General features: G+C 41.1%; 1 protein-coding gene across 3 annotated transcripts in view; it reads right to left on the reverse strand.

The window, feature by feature from the left end:
- The window catches only part of TXNDC15 (thioredoxin domain containing 15), a 308,164-nt gene that overhangs the window by 52,859 nt on the left and 228,383 nt on the right, over window positions 1-26,922 (reverse strand). For all 3 annotated transcript variants that reach the window (XM_044069226.1, XM_044069224.1, XM_044069225.1), the window contains one exon: window positions 4,667-4,797. In XM_044069226.1, the coding sequence (XP_043925161.1) occupies window positions 4,667-4,797 (131 nt within the window). The remainder of the gene's footprint in view (window positions 1-4,666; window positions 4,798-26,922) is intronic.

Raw genomic sequence — 26,922 nt, forward strand, 5'->3', positions numbered from 1 at the left:
GCAGAAAGCACAGAACTGAAAATGAGAGGAATCCACAGAAAACTGCAGTAATTTCCTGAAAAGGGGATGAATAGGAATGTGGAGACAGGCATCTTTTATGTCTAAAGACACCATGTATGGCTGAGGTAGAATCAGGGGAAGGAGACTGGGAAGAGTTAAACATGTGAAAGGAAGGGACCTTTAGAAAGGTGTTCAGATGAGACAAATCTAAGATGGGGCTCCAGGGACCTTCTTTCCTGGGGACCAGAAACATTCCTGAATGGAACTTTTTTCCCATTGATTTTGGGGGCACCTTCTGGATGGTACTCTGGGAAAGCAAGGATTGCAGGACAGGAGGGAAGAGGGCCATTTAGTACCGAGGAGGTTGGGGAATATCTTTGAAGGTTGGCAGGGATTCCCAAACCATGAAATAACAGTTTTTGATAACTGAAAGGACCCGAGTTATCAGTTTCCAAGCTGATAAGGATAGGGATAGGTGAAGAGAGAGTGGAGTACTGGGGCTGAGGGCCTGGTAGTCACAAGCTACCAGGCTCTGCTAAAAGGACTGTTTTTGAGAAGGAGTGGAAGGGGAAGATCTGGCAGGAGCCTGCTTTCTGGTATCCTTTTTCCCCCTGGGAGTGTGGTACTTGGAGGCCTTTCTCACAAAATAAGTCCTGGATAATTCCACTGAAAGCAGGGAACGGGAGAAACAAAAATGTGTTTAAGATCTTGTAACTCCTTTCCCTTTTCCAGGAGGGCTTTGAAAAGCTCTGCAGCTGCAGAGCCAAATAGGGCCTTGCTGTCTAAAGGGGCATCCATAAGCCAAGCTTTAATACCATCTGGAAGGGGTTGCAACCTAAGCCAAGAATACATACTTAAGACAGATCTGGATGCTGCTGCCCTGGCTGAGGCCTCCACAGCATCATAACTGCACTTTATGGAATGCCTAGTGGCCTGGCTACACAGGATTTTAAAATGCCAAGATATGTTAGCCTTATTAGGGATAGCTGGGAGTTCTGAAATGAGTCTGGAAACATCAGCTATGAGAGCCAGAGAGTATTTTGCCATATGGGTTTGGCAATGCATGGCTATAAAAGCCAGAGTGGCTGATGTGGACACATTTTTGCCTAACCTCTCCATAATTTTACTCTCTTTATCAGAGGGGAGTAAGGAAGTGGGGGGTAGCAACTTGGCAGCTACAGAAATAGTACAGGGATCAGCTGAGGGTGGCTTGAAGAGAAACTTTGCATCCTCAGGTACTTTATAAAACCTATCAGGGTGCTTAGGGGCTGGAGGTTGGGTGTCTGGAGATTTAGATGAAGCAGCAAAAGCATCCCAAAAATCTGGGAGTACAGGGGGAATGGCAGAGGGATTTGTATTTGCAAGAAGTCATAATACCTCTTTTGGGTATCAGAGACCCCAAAAGCAGTCCCATTTAAAGAAATCCTTCATCTGCACAATAGTCCCCCCAAATGTGATGTCCTCCTGAGGGGAATCTGTGCCTTTGGGGAAGCCGGTTGTGAAGAGTAAGCTAAAGACTCATCCCTCAATGTGTCTTCCTCCTCCTCCAAAAAAGGCTCCTGTACAGGCCTTTCCCCAGTTGTGGGGGGAAGAGGGGCCCGGACAGAAGATGGATGCTGTTGCAAAGCCATGAATGCATTAAAGAGGCCTTGAGTAAAGACTTCCCAGTCAGGAGATACGGAGGACAAAGTTGTCTGGGGTGAAGAAATACGCTTGGTCTTCTGTTTCTTCATTTTGGGGGCCTCTGACATACAATGGAATGTCAGAGGTCCGGACATTGGACAACACTCAACAACATCTGAGGGAATGTCTTCCTGCACCACTATCTGGGTTATCCCATGTGGGCCTCTGGGCCTTCGGATATGATGAGCAGTGGTTCCCCCCTGCGGCTGAGTTGAACACCTGCGATTCCCTCTAGGAAGTGCTAACAGACTCCTTAATGGCTTCCCCCTGGGTACCCGGCCAAAGGAAACTCCATAGTTTCTGATGCAGCCTCCACGCCTTCATTGGCCTCAGGAGGGACACCCGGAATAGAGGAAGCAGACAACGGTTCAGGTAGAGACTTTTTGGTTTGTGGCTCTTCTGAAGGGGCTGATGTCAGGTCCATATCCCGAGCAAGACGATTTTACAAATACAGCCCAAGGAGAAGCAAAATGGCTCCTAAGGGTCTTTGGGATGAAGGTCTTACAGATGTCAGAGGACGTACTGCCATGTTCTGGGCCTAAGCAAAATAAACAGAGCTCGTGAGCATCTTTGTGTGGAATCTGCCTTCCACACTGACACTTGCCCTTTCTAGCTGATATTAACTCACAAAAAATAACCACAGTACCAAGCAAGCTAACATAAAACCCCTATGCGGTACTTATCTGTATCACAAACACCACATTCCGAAGCGAGCAACAAACACAGTTAGCAGTCAAACATGCGGCAGAAAAGTTCTTAGGTAGGCGGGTGCTGACATCTGCTTTATACCAGATGTCCGTTTATCGCCAACGTACACTGGGTGATGCAGCTAGTCACATGTACCTTTGCAGTAGCAGTTGAACTTTGGTATAATGGCTGGACATACAAGTCAAACGGAGGCGGACTCCCACATTATGGATACTGCAGCACATGAATAGAAGGACATCTACTATGACTCAAGGACGTCCACCAGGGAGAAGGTAAAAAGGAATGGGAGTCTCAGAGTGGAGCCAATCCCAAGGAAGACTGCTTCTTTCATCTGTCTGGGGAGGCAGTCATCCTCCCCAAAACCTGAAAGGTAGTTGAAGCAAGATGTCTGAAACAAGACCCAAGTGTTAGCATATTGACTGCCTAGTATGGAAAAGATGATGACTGTACCAAGTGATGGAACCATTTTTATGCAACAGACGTAGCAGCAGCTTATCAACCAGTATTACCAGATGATAATTCTAAAAATACATTATGATAAACAGAAACAGGAATTCTAAAAAAATATGTTATGATAACCAGAAACAGATGTGTACATAGCTATTTAATGACAGCACAGCACTTGCAATTCTTCACAGAATAATTCAAAATACATTCAAAGAAGATCTGAATGACATTCGACCATCTTGGTTGCATAAAGTACTGCAAGGAATGCAACATTAACAACTGGGAGTTAAAATCAAAACACGTGTTTGACAAGTCACACACTGAATAATGGGGCCACAGTCTGGACGACAAAAGTAATGTACTTTTCCACACAGAAAATGAATGCAATTCATAAGCCCGCCACATGTGTAACAATTAATTGGAGTTTCTTGGTTTGATTAGTAACTATTGAAAACTTTGGCCTGACCAAAGTACAATGTTGGCACTGTTGCACAGATTGCTTAAAGAAAATATGTCTGGTCAATTAAAACAACTTGAGCAAAATGCTTTTATGAAGTGTAAAGAAATTATAACTTATGACAAAGTGTTGGTATACGACACTCAATAGTTACTAAGTGCTGTTTGTCAAGACTGTCAATGCTGCATGTGCAGTGATGCATCATGTCACATATACCTCACATGATGAAAGATCAACTGCCTGTGCATCCAGATATTTATCTCATACTTAGCAAAAATATTTCAAAATAAAGAAACACTCACTCTGATTTTTGGAGTAAAGAAATATTTTGGTTCTCTTGCAGTTGTGTGCCATATCACCATAAGTCACAAATCAAGGCCCCTCCTAAATCATCTGTTCTAAAATCCTTAGCACCAGCCTGACTTACTCTCACAGACTGTGGCCTAGTCAATGCCCAGAGAGCTGATGAAAATATCAGAGACAGCAGGGATGGTGCCATCCTGACAGTTGTGGAGGTTTTTGTCTTATTCCCTATCCACTATCCCTCCCGACACCCCAATATGCAACAAACCCCTGCAATATTTGCACAAGACTAGCATCCAATGTCTCCAGTGAAGAAATGTAGTCCTATGTGGGAAAAAAATGCTACCTCTAGCAAAAAAATGTCACTCAATTCCTATTCTTCAAGGATTATTCTTGACCAACTGAGTCCCTCTATTTAAATCTAAGTCATCTAGGCTTCAGTCTGGACGCCTTCCCTCAAGCCTAAACCTGTTCGAGTGTCTGCTGTTGAGATAATCCCCCAACTTACATTTAAGGTAGTAGGAAAGTCTCTTCCTCTAATCTTCAAACAAACAGCTGCCTACCACCATCACGTTTTTGGATATCTTTGTCACCAAGTAGCTTGGTTAAAATATGTCATTATAAACAAAATACAAAGTAACCCCTTCATATTTTGTATATAATGATGTGTTTTAATGATCTGAAGAAGCTCCCTGGGTGGCATGAAAGCGCTCATCAAATAAAGGTTTTTTATATGTTCATATGCTTCAGCTATGTACCAGAGCCCTCTCTTGGTTTTTGGATATTTTATTTCATCATTTAACAAACAGTACACACAACAAACTATTAAAAATGAACAAACAAATGCACTTTAGTGGCATGGAAGACATCAGTACCATACATTTCCCTGACGTTTAGGCCCTCCTGGTACATCTAAACTATGGAATGCATGAAGTGCAAATTACTGGTATAAAAGGAAAAAAAAAAAAAAAGACCCACAAAAATCAGCCAAATATATTTACAGTTCATGACACGAGGTGAAAACAAATTACAGCTGAATCAGAGACAAATATCACAAGAACATCATACCAGTCTGGTTAACAAGGAATGCCTTCAGAGTCTCTAGAGTTCTGTCGGTATGATTGAACCTCGCCATTGGTTTAGTTCCTTGAAACAGAAGGATATTTGGAACAGCTACTGTGCCAAACCTTGTGGATAAGCTATAAAAATAAGCAAGAAACTTATATCAGTCTCCACACTGCAACTGTTTTTTTTTTTTGCTTCCTCCTTCATCTAGCACCACAGTTCACGTCCTAGTAGATTTGCTAAAATCTGATAGCAGAAGGGAGTCCGTTTGTCACATCTTTTGTGCACTGGTGCAGTGTGTAAAAATTCAGCTAAATAAGAAACAGAAAGGATGTAACCACAATGCACGATTAAACTCATAAGCATACCTCTGAAATGTACAGGCTTTTGTATATTTCTACCTACTATTTTTGGTCTGTTATTTATACACTGTGTGATTTTCAGGCAAATCGAGAACTGAAGTCAGTCAACAATGTCATACATTTAAGAGTCAGACTTCATATCCTCCTGAAAATGCCTGCTGATGCAAAGCCTATTATTCTAGCAACAGTAATATTTAAAATCTGCCCCTGATTTTTGGCCCTTTGTTCTCCCATTCTTTTGTCTTTGTCCAGAATTCTTAAGCTGAGAGGTATACTCATAAGCAAAAATCATTCTCATTTCTTTCTTACTTTAATTTTAAAACTATTTAACACTGCAGCAGTTTACTATTGGTTCCTACCACATTTCCTCATTTAATCTTAATCAAAAACACTGCATTTCACCCTCATTTACTGAAACATTTAAGAGCAAGGACAAGCAATACAAATCAATTTTAGCTTTTTCATATGCTGTGGATGCTAATAACAGTATCCAGACAAAACCAGTCTGAGCCCTAACACCTTTATATTGGCAAGACTCTCTTTGCAACTTTACAGTATTTTGCCAATCTGCAATTGTCAATTCCAGCAGCCACATATCCTAGTTTTCCTTAATCTATACCACTTTAAGCCAACATTCTTCTTTTACATACACCTTTCTTAGGTGATTTCCTCCTGGACAAAATGTTGGTCTTATATAATTTTTCACATTTTCGGGATTTTTATTACATTTGTCTACTGGTTTCAAGTCACGAAGGACTAATAGTTTGTCTGAAATATGCACTTCTAATATATCTGGCACTTAACTACTCTTGTACAACCAATTTTCTCTTGGAACAGGCTTAACCTTTAAGACTCAAATCCTAGATTCATCAACATGATTTGGGTACTGTAGTAAATGAGTGCAAACAATGTAAATTTGATATTTTATGGGTGTAGACAGAAAACTGGGTTGAATCAAACATTTACTGAATGTTAATAAGGCAGCACAGTGGTTCAGTGATTATTTTTGTCTAAAAGGGTCAAAGTGCAGCAATCAGAAATTACCTCAATTTGACATGCAGGGCATGCAGGCTAGTTACAGATATCTACAGATGTCGGTGTGTTTGCCTAGGTGGTCCAGTTTTCTCCTAAAGCATGTAATCACAGTACAGCACTCCTAATCAGATTCAATTACTCATCTTTGCTAGGTAAACTTGCAGTTGGTGAACAGAGTTATCGTATAAGAAAATAAAGCAATAAAATATGTAAGTTCAAGGCTATTAGCCTACAGATATAGCTGGCAGGGTCTGCTCTTACTTTACAGCGTTGACTCTGCATCACTATGTAACATTTCATGGCATAACAAGAATATGAACATCAACTACAGTACTACTTGCAGCTAGCAGCCTAACTCCATTCATTTAGCTCAGCAAACTAACTGGTAGGCAGCAGCAGCTAGATTGCAGACCTCAGTTTAGCTGAGGGACCAAAAAAAAACTTCTATTTTTAATCAGTAGCAAGTGGTTTGCTACAACTTATTCCACACACAAAACACTGCCTTCAGTACTGCAGAAAAGCATCAAAATTCATTTCTGTACTGGACCTCAAAAATGCAGACCGATACTGGACGACAGTAACAACTGACTGGAATCTCCCAATCGCATTCCCTAACATCTTGCATATGGGGCTACTACCCCTTCACCTCCCCATAGCCACTGGCACTAATAACTGCTTAATTAAATTGTTAGTCTGGCTGTGGGGTGCACGGGACGGCACCCTGACTGCAACTTAGATGACTTTATTTACAGTAGCAAACTGAAGGAGCTGGGCAGTGGCATGAAGCAGCACGATACAATCATCTCCAAAAATGGATGAGGAGAGATATGCACACAGACAGGGGCACTCAAGATGGTGTAATTTCCCCTGTTGAAAACTATGGAAACCACAACTTATGGTTCAAGGTGAGGAGTACAGCCACATGAGGAAACACCACTTCCCAAGTGATAGGGCAACCCTAACTACAGCCTACTGCACATAAACCCCTAGGTATTTTTATGGGCATGTATGGGGTATAGCAAAGCAAGCAAAAATCTTGACTCGCCACTGATAGCCGTCTAAATGATGGTCCATCCCCATCAACCCCTTGCCCTGGAGATAGGAAAAAAAGGGGTCAGTTGGCTGGGAGGAGGCTAATGACTGACTGAAAGACAGCAGGGAAAAAACAGAAAAAAAAAAAAAAAGAAAAAAGGATTTACTGCAGGTGGACATAAGATCAGGTTTAACAACCTGATTGTGAGTAGTGAAATCACTGTATTTACTGGGCTGTTTAAAGACAAACCATTCGGGAATAGCAATGTTACCACCCATCTTCTCTCATACATGGTCACCATCATACAAGAGTTGACAGCTGATGTAAACAGTATCAAAAGTCATCACAAATAAATCAGTGTAATTTGCAGACAACTTCCAAAATTAAAATAAACATTTTTTTTTGCCAATATATTTGGAAGAGCTTCAACTCAGCAACCCAAAAATACCAACTGTGCACTGGCATCAAGGACCCGTCGTATATAAAGGAAGCACACTATTGTTTTTGCTGCCATCTAGTTTGTGCAGTGCTACTGCTGCATTTCATATTTTTTCTTGTTATAAAATTATCTGGCCTGACTGGTCTACGTGTGGTACAAGGGTTAGCTGTTGATAATTCCTGCTGTACTTCTATAATGCCGCATGGAACATTTTGTTTTTTTTATTCTGCATGTTCTTTTTTATTTTCCTTCATTGCCACACAACTTCCTCAGATGGAATACCAAAAAAATAAGAAAAGAAGACTTTATCCACAGGCGCATTTAATAGTTTTGATATGACATCCTCACTGTGCCCTACCAAATGGTCTATACGCAGCTGTCCTGGAATTATTCTTAATAATGTCATATCTATAAATTACTACAAGACAGCCTACTCTGCCTGTTTCTTGCATCAGTTTAGTGTTTTGTGTTTGTTCTGTAAGATGCTAGTAGTTTCTCTTGGAAGATCTTTTATTTGTTTCTAAATATCTGACTTGAACCAGCAAACGTTAGCCTCACAAATACTTTAAAAAAGTGTTACCAAGGTGCAAATTTCCTTCACAAATCTATCTAACACTCTGCTGCCATGTTTTCTTTATCAACAAGTAATGCGACATGTTGATATGACATTTGAATATTTCTGTGACTTCAACTCTACAGTTGCACAGTCTGCTACCAGGTTCTTCTACAGTTAACTATTTTCCTTCAAGACACTAAAATGTGTGTCTGGCTTTTTCTAAGCTGGTGGCCAAGCACAGGTTCAAGGGCCACCACATCAAAAACAGCCTAGAAGGAAGACGTCCAAGATGGCTGCACCCTGATCAACAGCATAACTTCAGCTCCCCCAGTATGAAAACAAAAACTGGAAAAGGAGTGCCACTGAAAATTATTTTTGGTAAAATTCAGCTATTGGCTAGTAAATACACTGCCTGGATGCCAGCAAAGAAGAAATTTGGAAAACCTGACAGAAACTCAACCACAGAGGTGAAAAGAAAACACCATCTGGGAAGGATTCTGCAGCAAAAAGCAGTTCAAGGTTCAGCTTTGGTTTAAGAGATGGCTTCCAGTAATTTAGAGGAAAAAAACTGCACTCATGTGATTAAAATAGACAAAACATTGAAGGAATATATCGATTCAAGCAACAATAGGATGGAAAAAAATAGAAGTTTTAACTAGCCACTCAGATGAACTGATAAAACTGCAAAAATCAGAGGCTGACATGAAGGAAAAGCTGGCTGAATATGAGGTTTCTCAAGAACTAAAATGCTTCAAAAAACAGCAGTTAGAAGACAGCACGCAAAGAAACCCTGAGATTTTCTGCTGTACCAGAGAAACTGGAAGGAACATACTGTATAAATATTATAAAAGTACAAATAAGCAAGTGGACTGGTGTTCCACAGTAGAATTTATTAATTGAAAGGGCACACTGAGAGTGTGTGCTCCAAACCTGGCCATGAGAAAGCAGCCAAGGCCTATATTAGTAAAGATGCAATCATAGCAGCAGAAAAAGTTGGTCCTGACAAAAGTGTGGCAGAAGGGCAAAGTATTAAAAATGACAGACAGCAGAGTGTTTCTAAAAAAATTATTATTCACTGTACAATAGAAAGAAGAGAAGCAAATTTATCCCAACTATCAGGGAATGTTGAGAGGCAGGTAAGAGATTCAAGCTGCTGCATTCCAGCTGTTTTCATATTTTGACACAGAACAGTGTAAGGAGGAAATAAAGTTTATCCAACAAAAAGTAAGTCAGAAATCAGAAGGGGACTCTGGTTCTCATTCTTTTGATGGTAAGTTTCCTAGGCAGACTTTGCCAGTGAAACCTTTTCCACTGTTCCAAAGAAAAATACTTGAGAGACAGAAAAACACACAGGAACTGAGTAAAAGAATCAGCAGTACCTTGAATCTGAATCAGAGTCAAGTACTGGGAGATGGAGATGAAAAAGACCAGCAACTCAAATTAGTCAATAAATGAGAAGAAACATTATATAAGGTTTGTCATTTTATTCTGATTAAATGTCTGGATGAAAGCGCTAAATAAATATTTCTTTGACTGGAGTGCCTTATGTGGATGTTATTTTGAAGATTTTTGTTTTATACATTCTTTGGGTTTGGTGTTTTTGCTTCGTTGTGTTACCTGAAGATGGCCTGCAGTGAGGAAGATGAAGTTTTGAACAACCTTTCTGTTCATTCTACACCTGCTGAGTTGTGTTCCATTATGGAATGTATAAAAATACGGTGGAGACCTTTTCAGTCTCTTATGGCTATCTTTAATAGTCAATTTTCTCAAAATACTGTTCAGTCTGCATCACAGACTTTTGCTGCTACTGCTTCCGGTTTGTCCCCCTCTTTGGCTGCTCGAGTAGGAGACTTGGATGAAAGAAATACAAATAATACTGTTACTTAGGTTTTGAAAAATATCTGAATTTTCTACTAACCCTTTTTGTACTGCTGGAGATGCTTATAGTAGCCATGCAGAATGTTCATTATCAGCTCAATATTTCTAAGCAGTTATAGTTGTTTGATAAAAAGCTTAACAGGTTTCAGAATTTGTCCTTTGAGAACATGTATTTTGAGAAGTGCATTAATTTAAACAATGTGCCAAAAGGTTTATGGGTATACAAATACCCTAACGGGCTGGCTAGTGAAGATCCATTTTTTAAGGAACTAATAGAATTTTCAATGACATTGGTATTAAGTTGCTTAAGTTACTGATCAGACATAATGGAGGGCTATTGCAGGTTTTAAATGATGAAATTAAAGCCCTTGATTTTTCTATTTCTCAGCATTTGCAGCAGTCACATATTCATGCTGAGGTTGATTCCATTCCATCTCTACAGAGGAGGGCAGCCAATATAACAGAAAGAAAGAAGCAGCAGAAGCTTAGCAGAGATTCTGTTGGCTTATAAGGATGGTGTGGCACATCCAGCAGCTGCATTAAATCATTCAGCCACTATTTATTCTAATGCCTCTGGTTTTAAGTAGTGGCTTCATTGTAATTTATCAGTCTGATTATGTTACTGAGATTGAAAAAATGGTGAATCATGTTCAGGAATATGAGAAGGTTACTTTGTGTTTTGTTAAAGAAAGATACTGGTACATACATAATATATTGCTGTATTTATTTAGCAATTGTATCACTTATGAAATATTTCAGTTATTACTTGTTGAACATCCCACGGTGGCTATTTTATTTAGGATTCCTAAACTTCACAGTGGGACATACCGTTTGCCTTTTAGGCCCATTGTGTCTGACAAAGACAGTGTCACTGAACACACATGTCTTTTTAGCTTATTTTTTAAATCGCCTTGTCCAGAAAATAAATAGTTATACAAGAGACTCATGGTATTTTTTGGAGAGTCTGCACAGGTTAAATATTGACAAAGTGGATATTAATATGTTCACCTTGGATGTGAAGTCTTTATATACTAGCATACCAAGGGCAGAAGGTGTTGATTTTTTGAGACTGTATCTTATGAAATTTAGCTCCTATAGTACTGATACAAGTACAATTTGTGAACATACAGAAGTTATGCTTGAAAACAATTTCTTCATATTCAATGGTTACATTTACCACCAAAAAAGAGGGGTTGCGATGGAGGCGACAGTGGCCTCCTCCTTCTCCAATACTGTCATGGGGTGGTGGGAGACAGAATACTTGTATAATATGCCTTTCTTTAAAACACAATTAAATATTATAGATTTGTGGATGATTTATTTTTACTGATGCTAAATTAGATGTGATTACTGCCTTTGTTTCAAATATTAATGACACTACTGTGTTTTTAGACTTTACCACAGGCTGTGTAGGCACTGATGTACACACTGATGTACATTTTGTGGATGTTGCCATACAATGGAGAAAAAGTAATAAGACTTTTTCTAGTACTATTTTTAAGAAGGAATGTTTTGTTAACTATTTACACTTATCTAACCCACAATACATGAAAAAATATACCTAGGGGGCAGATGATCAGGGTCTCATGGTTGAGTACTAATCAGGATTTTTTGGATGCAAATCATGAAATAGTATTTTTTTTTTTTTTTTATGGATGGGCTATAGTTATAATTTTCTTAAGGCTGATGCAGATGACATTGTAGAAAAACAAGGAATGGCAAGTGCCCACCTATTTTGTCTGTTGGCATGCCTAACGAGAACAGTGGTGCTAGTTCCACTGTTTCTAATATAAAGACAGACAGAGGTTATACTAATATTTTTTGTCTCTGCATGACTGTGGATGATTCAAGTATTATATTTATTCTTATTCAGAACTGGAACATTTTTAATGTTGATTTGAATACGATTAAAATAGTAGGTAATAAACTTAGACTTGTAGTTAAAGAAGACAGTCTATAAATCAATAATTAGAAACAGACAACACTATAGCCTTGACTGCAAAAACTGACAAAAATCCTGGCATGTATAAATGTGTTTTTTTTGTAATATGTGCTCTTTCATTTTGCAGGCTTCTTCAGTATTTTTGTCTTAAAATAAGCACATTATAAGTTACAGTTATTTTAATTGTGATTTCTCTGGTATTATTTATACTGTAATCTGCTCTACCTGCCAGACTTTTTATATAGGTATGTCTACAAGAATTAAAAGTCAGAATAAGGGAACATCTGTATAGTATTAAACACTGTGAAATCAACAATGCTCTTTATAAACATTCTACTGTACGTGTAAATTTCAGTTTGTTTGTTTTTTGTATTAAACTCAGTCCCTAGGGATGTAAGGGGAGGTGAATATAACAAAAAATAGCTTTTGAGGAGAGAGAGATTCTTTGGCAGCTTAGGATACAAGCAGATAAGCATCCTGGAATCAGTGACAGCATTTGTATTAAGTGCTTTTTATAAGTATATGTGATATTTTGCAATGTTGCTTTAAAAGTTGCCTTGCTGAGTTTTTAAGATTTAAATTGTTTGACTGTTCAATTAATTGTTTAATCAAGTGTGTATAACAGTATAAAAGGTTGACTGACATTTTGTCATTTTACTCTGAAGTCGTCTTTGGACAAAAGTGCTAAAAAAGAAGTTATGTACTCACCATAACGTTCCATGTGTGTCGTCCATCTCCACCTTCCTTCTTACCAGGATGGATTTGGATCGGGTTCTCTGATCTGACTCGGCCTTACATGCAAGCTCGAGGTCATCCACTAGCTCGTGGCTAAACTCTATCCCAGGATGCCCTAGGAACGTCTCCCAGATCTTGTTTACAGTCATAAAAAGAAAAAAATTACTTTTTTAATATCTCAAGAGTGCAGTCAAGAAGGTCAGAGAAAAGCGTTGTCCCATTGTAGCAACTCGGTCTTCCAGGAGAAAAAAATGGCTGGGGGAAAAGAGGGTGGGATGTAAGAATGAAGGTGGAAATGGACAACACACATGGAACATTATGGTGAGTACATAAGCTTCTTTATGTGTTGTTGTCCGATCACACCTTCATTCTTACCAGGATGGGACAGCGTCCCTAGCACCATTTTTCTTGGGTGGCTTAAGGGAGAATATTCTTTAGAATCGTGGAGCCAAAAGAGGCCCTGTTCCTGCAGGCCAAATCATCCTTGTAATGAGTGATAAAGGTATGTGGCTTTGCCCATGTTGCTGCAGCACAAATGGTATCAACTGGTAGTCTATATAGAAAGGTGGAGGAGGCTGCAATGGCTCTTGTAGAGTGGGCTTTAACCTTCTGGGGAGATCTCTGTTTTGAGATTTACAAATGCAGGTTATGCAATCTGAAAGCCATTTTGATAGTGTCTCTTTGGAAACTGAGGTACCTTTCTTTGAATCTGAGAAGGATATAAACAGCTGGTCAGATTTTCTGAGGTTCTTAGTCCTGTGTAAATAGAAGCATAATTGCCTATGCATATCTAGCTGATGCAACATGTATTCCACCTTATTCTCATAATTCGGGTAAAATACTGGAAGCACTACAGATTGTTCAGAAATCTAATTTAAACCAATGTTTTGGCAAAAAGGAAGGGTTTGTTCTTAAGGATACCCTTGTCCTTGTGGAAGAGCAAATAGGAGGGCTTTATTGACAAGGCTTGTAGCTCTGACACCCTTCTGGCAGAGGTAACAGCTACCAAGAGAATAGTTTTCCATGTTAAAAACTTGAGTTCCCAAGATAATGCTGGCTCAAAAGGGGGAAAAATTAAACGGGACAGGACAAAATTTAAGTCCCATGGTGCCGGGGGGGTCTCTGATAGAAGGTGGTAGTAATAGAGCAACTTTTAGGAACACTTTGCGCAGCCTAGGAGACATTACGTTGAGACCAGACTCGCCAATATGGAAACAAGAGATCGCTGCTAGTTGGACTCTTATGGTAGCTGCACCCTTATCAAATAATTTTGCTAGAAACTCTAGAACAGAAGTGACCGGGGCAGTAAAGGGATCAATATGATTATGAGAAGCCCATAAAGAGAATCTTTTCCATTTGCTTCTATACATCTTTCTTGTTGATGCTTTATGAGAAAATATTAGTATATGTTTAACTGATGAAGACAGGTTAGGAAACCTGGCTATGGTTGGAATCGGAGCAGCCAAGCTGTCAATTTGAGGGTCTGAAGGGAAGGGTGGAGCATTCCTAATGTGCAAGTCAAAAGATCTGGAACTAGGTCCAGAATCCAAGGCTCCTCCCAAAGACAAGCCCACAGGAAGGAGAACCAGATATGACAAGGCCAGTATGGGGTGATGAGAATTAAATCCTCTCCCTAACAACTGGCTTTCTGAAGAACTTTTGAGTATCAAGGGAAAGGGAGGAAAAGCTTAGAGGAAACCCGAGGGCCAATCGTGGACAAGTGCATCCCTTGGTGTCTCCCCCAGAGGGGAGATATGGGCAAAGTAGCTGCTGCATTTGGCATTCATGGATGTTGCAAGGAGGTTGCAAGGCTTGTGCCACTTCTTGTTTTAGGGAACACTCCTGAGGTTTAAGAATCGTTCTGCTGAGCCTGTCCGCTATCACGCTGGTTTTCCCTGCGATATGCGTTGCTATCAGAAAACATTGGGAGGAGGTTGCCCATTGCCATACTCTCAGGGCCTCTCGACAAAGGGGGTAATATCTGGTTCCACCTTGTTTATGTACCATACCATTGACATGTTGTCTATCTGTACTTCAATAGTTCGCAGCAGAAGAGAGTCCTGCAATGCTTGCAATGTTAGAAGCACTGCTCTCATTTCTAAGATATTGATGTGCAAATGGGCCTCATGATCCTGCCAGGTGCCTTGGACAGTCTTTCCCAGATAATGCCCCCTCTCCATCTGAGAAACATCGATGATCACTGTGGCTGATGGCTGGAGAAAAACAAATGGTCGACCTAGCAACACCTGAATGGAGTAAAGCCACCAACGAATGTCTTTCCTGCAAGTTTGTTATTTTGTGGGACAGTGGTAATTCCTGCATCGACCACTGAGTGGACATTAGCCACTGGAGAATTCTCATGAGTAGATGTGCTAATTGGACCACAGTTATTGCTGCTGCCATGGTCCCAGAGACTTTCAGGACTAATCTCGCTTGAGCTTTTTTCTTTGTGAGAAGACTTAAGGTCTGGCGTGAAAGATCTTGGACTCTTTCTGGAGGTAGTCTGGCCATCATAATTGTTAAATCCAATTCTGCTCCTATAAATACTACATGTTGAGAAGGCAGCAAGGTAGATTTCTCATAGCTTATTGCAATTCCTAGGCCACAGCAGAGCTGCAAGGTGGTGTCTTGCTTTTATTTGTAGATGCTCGGTGGTGGCGGTTAGGTGCCAGTCGTCTAAGTATGGAAACACCCAAAATCCTAGATGTCTCAAGTGAGCCGCAACTACTGCAATACATTTGGTGAGCACTCTGGGGGCTGTAGTGAGTCCAAAGGGCAGAGCTCAAAACTGTTGGTGACTGGCTCCCAGCCAAAAGCACAAGTGTCTCCTGGATCGCCTACCCATTTTTATGTGGTAGTACGCATCCTGGAGATCTATCAAGCAAATTCAATTGTCTTGTCCAAGGAAAGGGAGTTATGACTGCAGTGTTACCACCCGGAACTTGGATTTTTTTACTCATCTGTTTAGATTGCTGAGATCTAAAATTGGTCACCAGTCTCCCGTCTTCTTTGGAACTAAGGACTCTGGAGTAAGTTCCATATCCTATTTGTTCTGCGGGGACTGTTTGGATGACTCTGGTCTAGCAACTTTCGAATTTCTAGAGTTGCCCAATCTCTGACTGGGTGGAACATCTCGGATCTTTTTTATGACAGGGGGCAGGAAATGAAAAGGAATGGAGTAACCTCTAGATATGATGTTTTGTACCCATTGTTTTCTGTTATTTGTTGCCGGGTTTCTGGGTAAAAAGATAAGCAACCCCCGATTGCCTCCAGAGGTGGGCAGGCGGGCCTCCTTTCAGGAGCGCTGGAAGGGCTTACCAAAGAAAGATTTTCCATTGCCCTGATTCTGCGGACCCCCTCTACCACATGGTCAGCATCTTCCATTAACACTCCACCCCCTCTGCCCCTGGGAGAAGATTCAGCACGTGTGCCCTAGAAAGCTCTCAGATTTCAAAACCACATTTTTCCACTTCCTCTCTGACCTTTGGGATATGGTCTGTTAGGTAGGGAAAAAACAGACCCCTACAGCAGACAGAGTCTTTCCTTCTGTTCACACCTGGTTAGTGTGTCCTTGACTTTGGGCCCGAAGAGACATGAGCCATCGAATGGGGCATTCACAAAGAAAGATTTAAAAGGTTTCGCAAAGTCACACAAGCGCAACCAGGAATGTCTCCTTAAGGGAATTCCTGAATCTGATGCTCTACTCGCTCCATCTGCTGCATAAGAGATCAGCCTCATGGAGGAGTTGGCTGAATTTAAGGTAGAGACCTGACAGGAGACTATCTGCAACCTCATCAGCTACTGAACCTTTCAGGAGACCTCTCTGTAATCTTGTAAAATGGGTAAGGTAGTTCAGTGATCTGAAGGCAAAAGTCACTAAAGAAAAAATGCATTTTCCATATCTGTCCATCATACGAGACTCTTTGTTAGGTGGATGAACAAATGAAGATGTCTCGGAGAGTTCCTTCTTGGTGGCTGCTGCCACCACCACAGCATCTACTGGGACTCCCTTGGTCAGGAAAGTTTTGTCAGATGGGGATGTAATAAACTTATCTGGCCTCCTAGGAACAGATTCCCCTGAATCTGGCGACTACCACACCTTTTGAGAAACCAGGTTTTTCAGTTTGTCAAATGGTGGAGACACCCAAATGTTGGAAGGTTGAGATCCAAAAGCCTTCAGAAGTACGGACTCCTCTGCTGAAGGGTTTGTGGGCTTCCAGCCACCTCTCTCTAGGATGTCTCTAAAGGAAACATCAGGAGGTGACCATGGGGACCCATCAGCTTCATAGAGGTCCATATCAGAAGTGATGGACTCCTGTGGGGAATCTAAATGTTTCCTCTTACATAACCTCTCCTGAGGGACGTCTTCAGAGGGGTACTCTGAAGAGGTTTCAGAAGAGTGGGGGGGTGCCCTGTGTGGTATCCTGAGGCCTAAGATCTCTGCGTTCCTGTGAAAGCAAGGATACAGAGGCAGACACTGGTGCTTTAGGGGGAAGAATATCCAGAGATGATGGTGGAATTGTCTGTAGAGACAGTACTCTCCTCATTACCTCAAAGGCTTCCCACCCCTGATCCGAGGAAATCCCTTGATCCGTAGATGCCAATAGAATTCCCTGGACAAAGGATGACGGGCCTGAGTGTGAGGTAGGAGCCAAGCTCACCAGAGCAGACGCCCCGAGAGGCAAGATTGGATCCAACAACTGCCTAATGCAACTCGCATCCCCGGACCCAACTGGAGAGCGTCGGCACCTAGACTCCTTGAGTTCCGATAAACAGAGCAATGGTCAGGCCGAAGGTGCCGATATAGGTCTCGGCTCCGAAGTTTCCATCAGTAACAGCTCCGGACATTCCAAGTCTGAAGTCCAAGAACAGATCAGAGGAGGAACCAGAGCAGAAGGGAAGGATGCAGCCAGATCGAAATCCCTCAGGGTTGAATCTGATAATAATTTGGCCAGATTCCCTAATAGCATTTGCACCCACTCGATCCACATCATCATCAGAGAGGCTCCTGGAAGACCAAGTCAAGGGGGCTGGAGATTTACAAGGTTGCAGAATGGGTGACCCGAGGGTCGGACAGAATGGCTCCAAGACTGAGAACGGGCTCTATATTTCAAATTCGTTTGGCACTGAAACCGATGGTGTCGGGGCTGACGACGTTTCAGATCCGGTGATCTTCGGATCTGGAGATAAAATTTTTGCCATTTTTTTTTTTTTTTTTAGATGCCTCTGATGGAGCACTAGAAGATCTCTTCTCTGTTTTGTCAGATTTTGAGGAAGGAGACATTTGTGATTTAGAAGAACCCGGACCTTCTTGAATAGCCTCTGAGAAGGGGGTCTTTAACAATCCTCTTAATATAAGCTTGTTTTTCCTCTCCAGGAAAACTCTATGGTTAAAAGAATGGCAAACAGAGCAAGACTTCTGGAGATGGAAATATGGTTTTGCAACAAAAAGTGGTGGAAAAACACTGGATTTTTGTTGAACTTGTTAAATTTGTGAGTAGACTGTACAGCAGATACCCCACTTTATATCATTAATGTTTAGGAGGACACAAAGGAAGAAACCTACAACTAAAACACTTTTTGTTCTCATGTATTTGTATAAAACATTTCATGATATAAACTCCAGGTTTTAACATATGTAACAGTTTTTGTTGTGTGTAGTCAGGAGTATTTTAAATATGGGCAAGTCTTTTCAGTGACTGTTGAATGAGTTAAATATATAAAAGTACCTTCTACTTGTAAAAATCTAGGTTTTACAGTAGAAGATTTGAAAAAAAGGCTGGAGAAAAGTCTAATGTTCATATGCTGTAATCTTGGGCTGCTTGGGGTACGAGTGAGGTGTAAAAGTGCACTGATTATATTATATTTAGAATTAGGATATTTTCTCTTTATTTTGCAAAGGTGAATATCCAAATTACTACCTTTGGCTTAAGCTGTAAATGGGTGTTTTTGTAAACATGTAGGCTTTAAAAATAAGACAAAGTGATGACACACATGAAAATGCTAAGCTTCTTACAATGCAAAAATATTAACTGGTTTGTTTTCCAGTGGCAAATGTTCAGTGGACTCGGGATGTCTGCACCTGACAGCAGCTGTGCATTCTTTCCTGAGTGAAATTTACAAAGTCTCATTGCTGAATATATTTCTATAGAGACAATCTGTCTGCAGGTACAAGCAGTTAATCTTGAGAATTCTGAGTATTCTTTACTGAAGGAAATGCAAAATTTAAAAGGTACAGTTGCAAGCAGTTCAGTGAAACAAAAATACGTGAATAAGAGGCAACAGCCTGCCTAGCAGCCTTAATACTCTAAAGCAGTTAATAGAACAGTGTACATTTTAGTCTTATTTAAAGATAGCCAGTGCACTTTTTCCTAGGGCTAAAAGTTAATGTTTCTGAAATCATTCAAGTGAAGAGAGACAAGAAAAGAAGAGACAACAATCAGTCTTAAATGGGAGCACAGGCTGCAGCATGCGCTTTAGCATGGGTAACCTTACTTTTAGGTCAGACAATGCCTGTAGGTGCAGCCATCAATTTGGGGCAACTCTTCCCTTTTGGAAGGTTAAACTTCATGTTTTGAAAATGTACATAGTTTTGTGCGTTTGTTTCAAGTTTATGGGGGTGGGGGTTGTAGTTAATTTTTTGTTTGAGGGCTTTCATTAAAACAAAATATCTTGAAAATGTGACATAGGTTCAAATGTAGATGAGAACAAACTGTACAAAACAGCAGCCTGACAAACATTAGTATATGCACGTAACACAAAAGTTGAAAATACACATCAAACAAAAAAAAAGTCATGTAAAATAGGTGGGAACAGCTGCTTTATATCATGATGGCTATGCTGACCAGATTATCCTGAAACATGAATGGCCTTACAGGTATAGATAAAATGAATTATATTAAGAAATGCAGTGTGCAAACAGCAATGCTGCAGGACACACACATTTGTAAAGAAATGAGCAAGTAAATTTGACAAGAAGGGGATATCACAATGGATATTCAGCAGAATATCAGGGACAGAAGAAAATGGGACCAATTATACTAACTGCTAGACAGGCTCTAACAGTGACAGATGTGGAAGAGACAACAAAATTGCAAATTTATGGTAGTAAGGGGCTATTGGCAAGGGAGGATTACAACTGCATGTACTTATATTCCTTTGAAAACTGCTATTAGGGAGCTTAAGAAAATTTTGGGAGAAATAATCAGTTTTCAGCAGGGATTATTATTTATAGGTGGGGACTAGAATTTGATTTGCAATAGTGAGGATGTGTCATGGTGACCTAGAAAGGACAATATAAAAAATTGTTATATTTCTGAAGAAATTAATGAAAATAGTTGGTATGGAAGATGTGAATTCAGTAGTAGGAACTCTGACAGAAGTTACATATTAATCTCCCAAAGTACAATAACTGGGATAGACTAGACAAATTATATTTCACAAGAACATGTGCATTTAATTGTGAAAGCCTCCACACAAATCCAATAACTATTTCTAATCATGCACAAATAAAAACTAATAAAATGAAGAGTAATGAAGTAAAAATAAGACAATGGTGCTTTCCCACCTACCTTTTAATAAGGGAGGAATGGGTAGTGGAAATTATTTGACAGCTGTTAGAAAAGACAGAAGTATCTTCAGAAGTTTTAGCTAGTGACTGGGATAAAATGAAAATGGAGTTTAAAAATAATATCAAAATAAAAGAGATAATATTAAGAAGTAACACAAATTAGAGAAGCTGACAAAGGTTGAAGTATCACAGAATATGGGGAATTCTCAGAGCAAGAAGAGGAGCAAATGCACAGTACTAAAGATTATAACCTACCTTAGCCATCTACACATACATCCCATTCCATGAATCCAGCTTTCATCTTGCACAATTTAATAATCAAGTAACATGCATCTCTATTCATACTTGACAGTTACTCATCAGAAGGAAGTAGCAGTATAAACATTAGATAACTACTTAAAAGTATCCTTAAGCAAACATTTTAAATACTACAGACAAAAACTTATTCTAACATTCATAAGTTCACAGGTATGTACTAGGCCAATGGGCCTGGAGCCTTTACAAGCCTATCCTACAGTAGTCCCTGGCATCGTGCCACCCGACGTTAGTTCCCAGTGCCTCTATCAAGTAAAGCAACTGGAGTGATCCCCGGAGTGAACTTTCTATTTCCCATCCATTCATCAAGATTTCTCTTGAAGAGGGCCAGTGAGGTGCGCCGCTTGACATGTATGGGACGTCTATTCCACAGCATGGGCAGTCTCTGGGTTAGGAACCTGTCCCTCCATGTTCTGTTGATTGTGGTAATGAGGTTGAGGTCTCTGGAGCATGTGGTACGGAGGGATTTGGATTTCTTCAGATGTAGCATTTCTAACAGAGCTAGTTCAGACATGGCTTTGTAAGTCAAGCAGAGATCGCCTCTTAGTAGACGATATGAGATAGAGAACAGGTGGAGGTTTTTTGAGTCTGTCCATGTAGAACATGTGTTTAAGGCCTAGGATCCTCTTCATGAGGTACTTTTGCGGCTTTTCCAGCTCATGCATGTGTTTAGTGAGGTACATGCCAAATGGACATTATACTCTATGATTGGCCTAACGAGGGAGGAGTAGAGAGATGATAACCTCTCTCTTTCTGGATGCAAAACCCCTGGTAATGAGATGTGCCACATAATAGAACTTTCTGACCACAGTGGCAATCTGGTGGTCAAAGGAGAGGTTGCCGTCAACCTGTGTCCCCAGATCTCTTATAACACCTTCAGTGTTCAGTGGGCTTCCATCGATGTGGTAATTAGTGGGAACTGAGTTTTTCCCAAAGGGGATGACAACGCATTTTTTTGGCATTAACATTAAGGCCATGGTTTCGACACCAATCATTGGTTGTAGGATGTCTACATCACTTAGGGAGTTAATAATGGCTCCCACCTTGTAGTAGTCTGCGAACTTGGTCAGTCAGGGTCTCTCCGTGTTGGCCTACACTTCTGTGAAGTAGATGCCAAACAGGAGAGGACCCAGGACCAATCCATATGGGACTCCACTTGTGACTGGTCGGCAGGCTGACTTGGAGTCCGCTACTTTCACACTGTGGGTTCTGTGAGCCAATTTGCAACCCACATAGTGATATAGGGGTTGATGCCTAGTTTGGCGAGTTTATCAATAATTCCTGCATGGGGAATGGTATCACAGGCCTTGGCCAGATTGAGGTAGGTTGTATGAACTGCCTTGCCCTCATCCACAGCTCTGGTGACTGACTCAAAGAAGTCAGGCAGGTTGAGCAGGCATGATCTACCTTTCACAAAACCAAATTGCGTGGGATCTAGACTTTGGAGATTCCCTATATCCTTGTTAATTAGGTCCATGATGATGCGCTCCACAGCCTTACATATCAGACTCGTCAGGCTAATGGGGCGATAATTCCCAGGGTCTGTAGTCACTCCCCCTTTATGGAAAAGGATGACTGTAGCACTGCGCCATTCGGCTGGGACAAAGCCTGATTTGAGGCTGTGCTTGAACACGACACACAGCTGTGGTGCCAGTTCACTTTGTAGTTCATGTAAAACACATCCGAGGATATTGTCAGGTCCCCAAGGAAGGTGTATTCTTGGCCTTGGAAAATGCAGCTTTACCCTGTGCTGCAGTAATGCTAGGTGCCTGGCATTCCTCCAGTATTGTGATTGGTCCTTTAGGGGAGAAGTGAGGGGTAAAGTTGGCACTGAATCTGTCGGCCAGTACCATGGCAATATCTGTTGGCTCAGTATAGGAGACACCATTGTGCAGTAACTCAGAGCAAACCTGGGTATTGCCATGGAGATTCTTGATGTAACTATAGCAGGCTTTGTGGTTGATTTTGGTGTCTGCCGCAATTCTGCCTTCATAGCTGGCTTTAGAGGTTTTGATGAGAGATCTCAACTTTTGTTGAGGCTAAAAAGGGAGTTTTTCCAGTCTTGGGACTTCACCTTTTTCTGCAACAGTTTCTTCCTTCTGTTGTAGAGTTTATTCATGGCAGGAGACCACCAGATTAGCTTCCTTTTTTTTGAAGGAGAGCATGCTGGATATGGCTAGTTCCATGAATTTATGTGCATGTTTGTACAGAGCACGTGTATATGATTCGGCAGTCATGCATCTATTTTCCATTGGCATGGGTGCTGTGAAGTTAGCCACCTCTGTTTTTAGGAGCCTAAAGTCAGCTTTGGAGAAGTTTTTAACGGTGGTTACCTTTGTGGAGGGGGGGGGGGGTGAGATGTGGATTTCCATGGTGATTAGTTTGTGGTCGGATCTAACCAGGGAGGAATTAACTACTGGTGTAGACCAATGGCTGCCCATGTTACTAATAACCAGGTCAAGGATGTTGCTTCCTCTAGTGGGTTCAAGAATGAGCTGGTCCACGGCACTGGAACTGATTAATTCCAGGAAGTGTTGGACCAGTGTATTGGTGCACGAGTAGTTTTCCCAGTTGATAAGGGTAGTTGAAGTCACCTAGTATGAGTGTGTTGGGTTAGGAACATGAAGTGAGAGTCTTGAGACATGGTTGGGGACCTATAGCAGGGTACGACATGAACCATCGTCTTACCCAATGTTAATTGTACTTGAAGTACCTCAGATGCGTTATGCTGGGCTACTAGTCTAGAGGTGTGCATATCCTTTATGAATATGGAGACACCACCGCCTTTGGAGTTTCTGTCTATGTTCTGCGGCCGAAAAGTGTGGAATGAGTTATAGCCTGGTAGCGGAGGGGTGCTTTCTGCTGCTTTAAACCAGGTCTCCGTTACAGCACAAATGTCGATGTTCTATATTTTGAGGAGTGCTTCAAGCAAGTGCATCTTGAGATATAGACTTCTAACATTGAGCAGCATGACCCTCAGTTTGCATTTTTTTATAGCTGTTACGGTAGTAATTTGGTTTTTGGAACATCGCCTAAAAAAGGCACTATAGGGGTAGCAAGAGCCTTAGCCAGTATCCAGAAAACCAGGGGTGCAGATGCAGGCCATCTCTGGCAAAGCATCAAGGTCTGTCAATCATGTCATCCCAAGCAGACAAGACACTGGATCCCCTTAGAATGACACCAGAAACTTAGCCAACTGTTGAAGTCAATCATTTTCTGCTTATACTGCGGTATCATTCTAGGTAACAGTAGGATGCTGCTCAGGGCTAGGGTCATACCTGCCTGGACCACATAATCTGAGAGCTCCTCCATGTCTCTTTTCATGTAGTCCAGGGAGGTGCATCTCAGGTCATTCACACTCACATGGACAGTGACAGAGTCATACTTGTACCTGTTGTGGAGTGACCTGAGTGTGCGTTTTGTGTTGGATTCTGGCACCTGACAGACAGCTGACTGTTACCTTCTCCTTATTCAACCTAGTGAGTGAGACATCAGTGTGCCTCACTATCAAGTCACCTATGATTAGTGTATGGGGCAAGCCGTTTTGCCTTAGGGGCTTAGGTTGAGGGGCACACTGTGTAGGTGAGCTATGTGTCTTGTGGTTTGTGCTGTGTTGTGGTGGTCGAGTGCATTTCTGCCTTGGAGGTCTCTGCTGTTTGGGTAGATTTCTATTGAGAGCCTCCGCAAAGGTGGGCGTGTGGTTTATGTTTTTATATGAGAGCTGTGATGGTGGGTGTTCTGGAGGGCTGTGTTGCATGTGGTGTGGTGCAGGTATTGACCTTCTCCTCTTGACCAGCTATTCCGGTCTTGTCTTGAGAGTGCATGGCTTCCGATTTGGATACATAAGTGCATCTCTCACAAGTCTGAGTGCTGGGAAGTAAGAGGAGAGGGTTGTCTGTGTACATGAAGCAGCTGCTACACTGCCTCAGAATGCCCAAATTCACCAGGTAAACAGGAGAAAGCACAGGGAACTGACCTTAAGACATGCCAGGAGGGATAGTCATTATTACTAAGTACTGGAGCCGTTTCCTTATATGTTCCTTTTACAGGAAAAATGCCACTCAAGGTGTCTGAGTCTGTACACAGCACTGCCAAAATGTCACTCAAGGTGTCTGAGTCTGTACAAAGCACTGCCAAACACTTGAGGAGAAACTAATATGTACACCCTGAAGATTTAGGCATATATTCTGACGTTAGGAAGAAATCACGCAGAACTTACTGAAAAATAAAGAATTAGCTTGTCAAGTAGGATAGATGCCTGTCACAGAAACTCCCCATGCTTTGGAACAAAATTCCTAACTACATTAGGCACAGCCCCTCCCTAACACTCTTCAAGAAAAGCCTTGACTAGTGGATGGGTAACAGAAAATACACCCCTGGGATCACTTCATTAGCTCTGCTTGACAGAGGCTCAGTTAATTAATCAATGGGGCGGCAAAAGCCGACACACTCTGGCTAGGCTTATAAATGCCCTTGGGCAGATAGCCTAGTACTTACCTATGAAAAGAGGGGAGTCACATGAATGGCTACTGCCTGTCTACTATTAATGCTAGTCTCAGCATAGCTTCAATCTGTTGAGATACAATACTCCTTTGCGTCTTCTCTTACAGAAACAAAATGTTAGCACCAGTCTGAAGAAGAGAAGCAGGCCATGGCTTGTTTGGTGATCCACAGTCTTGTCCCAGATGATGCAAGGATCTGCAGGCTTGTAGCCTTTTTCTGGTAGATGCCTCAAATAGCAACAAGACCAATCAGGTACGTTAAGCACAGACACTCACTCTCCAACCAGAAAGAGTCGGGAATCAATGCACTCTGCTCCTACTCTCACCAGGATCAGAATATAAGCACAGATTCCAAGCTGTCACATATATAGCAGTTATTAAGCTTTCTAGTGATCAGCAGTCTCCAGGAAATAATGTAATAGCACTCCTTCTCTCACCAGGAGAAAACATAAGCACTAATCCCAAGATGGCTACTGAGAGGTAGAATGTGGGCTTTCCAATAACTGGTGGTCTTGCAATAGATGCTTAAAGGCAAGATGAAAAAATGGATTCTCCTAAACACTGCAGTGTGCACTAGAGTAGTTAGATGTGAAAGTAGGTAACTTAGGTTTTACCTGTCTAAAAAGTTAAGTTTTAGTGCAGAGTCACTATTTTTAAAACAGCAAGATAGATTGAAAGGGGTGGTCATATTTATATTCTGGTACTATGGAATACAGTAGGGTGGTCAACAAATTTAAATAGTTGAAGGGGAGTGATTTCACAAAATGATAATTTTGTGCTTACTCATACCAGCCAGTAAAAGCAGAGAGGAAATAAGATATATGGTTAAATTAACATAAGGAGCAGGCAACTTGAAAGACAGTGGTGTTTAAGAACACACCAGTAACAAAGTGGGAAATATTTACGTCTGATTCACAGGAGACAGAGTTGTGGTCTCCTTTCAAGTTTTAATATGCAGTTAAAAGCAGAATACATGTAAAATACAGTGTAAAGAAAACAAATCACAGTATACAAAATAGAAAAAGCCAATAAAGTAATCCAAAATACAACAAATAAAAAGCAAATTAACTTTTCCCTCACAGCAAACTGTAGCAGAGTCTAGGCGAGTCTTTCCAGTAACGCTCCGAAATACTTTATTTTACCTCTTAAATAGAAGGTTTAGTCCCTAGCTCCACCCCCTCAGTTCACAAATGATTAACCTTAACTGACCTACTCCAACTTGTGTGTGACTCCTTAACTGACCTGTTCTAATTTCTGTCTGACTCGCAAGAGACAGAGCTGTGGTCTCCAAGTTTTAATACGCAGTTAAAAGCGGAATACAAGTAAAACTCCCTATTTAAAATTTACTTACAAACTTTGCATATACTAAATAATACAAGAAGACCTTTACAAGTCCACTTAAATACCACCGTGATTCGATACATACTCTGCAGAGGTCCCAAGGACCACAAATGAAGAGATTCTATAGGATAGATCACTATTAACATCTCTGACATTTATGTGCTTTGGCCTGTCTGTTTTGTTCCAAAGACAATGCACTTTTACCTCCACTGACACTGCCTCTGTGCAAAATCTGAGGTATATGTTGTCAAAGGTTGAGCAGGGGTTTAAAGAAGGTCAGACTTAGATCAGTGTCCTCTGTTGTCTTTACCACAGCAGTTCTCTCTTCACAAAACCCAAATCTGAGTCTGAAATTCCACATGGTAAGAATGTTGGGTCCATGTAGTTTTTAAATACCATTGTATTTTTCTCATAAGTAACCTGACAAGAGGAATCATGAGAATCACAGGTGCCATGAACCCTAAAATCCTGAAATACTCTCTGACTAAGTCCGGGACTGATTTGAGGAAACTCAAGAAGATTTCCAGTACAAGTCCATTTTCACCTGTGTT

Source organism: Protopterus annectens, chromosome 4.part0 (genome assembly GCF_019279795.1).
Source record: "Protopterus annectens isolate FY-2018-M chromosome 4.part0, PAN1.0, whole genome shotgun sequence".
NCBI lineage: Eukaryota > Metazoa > Chordata > Ceratodontiformes > Protopteridae > Protopterus > Protopterus annectens.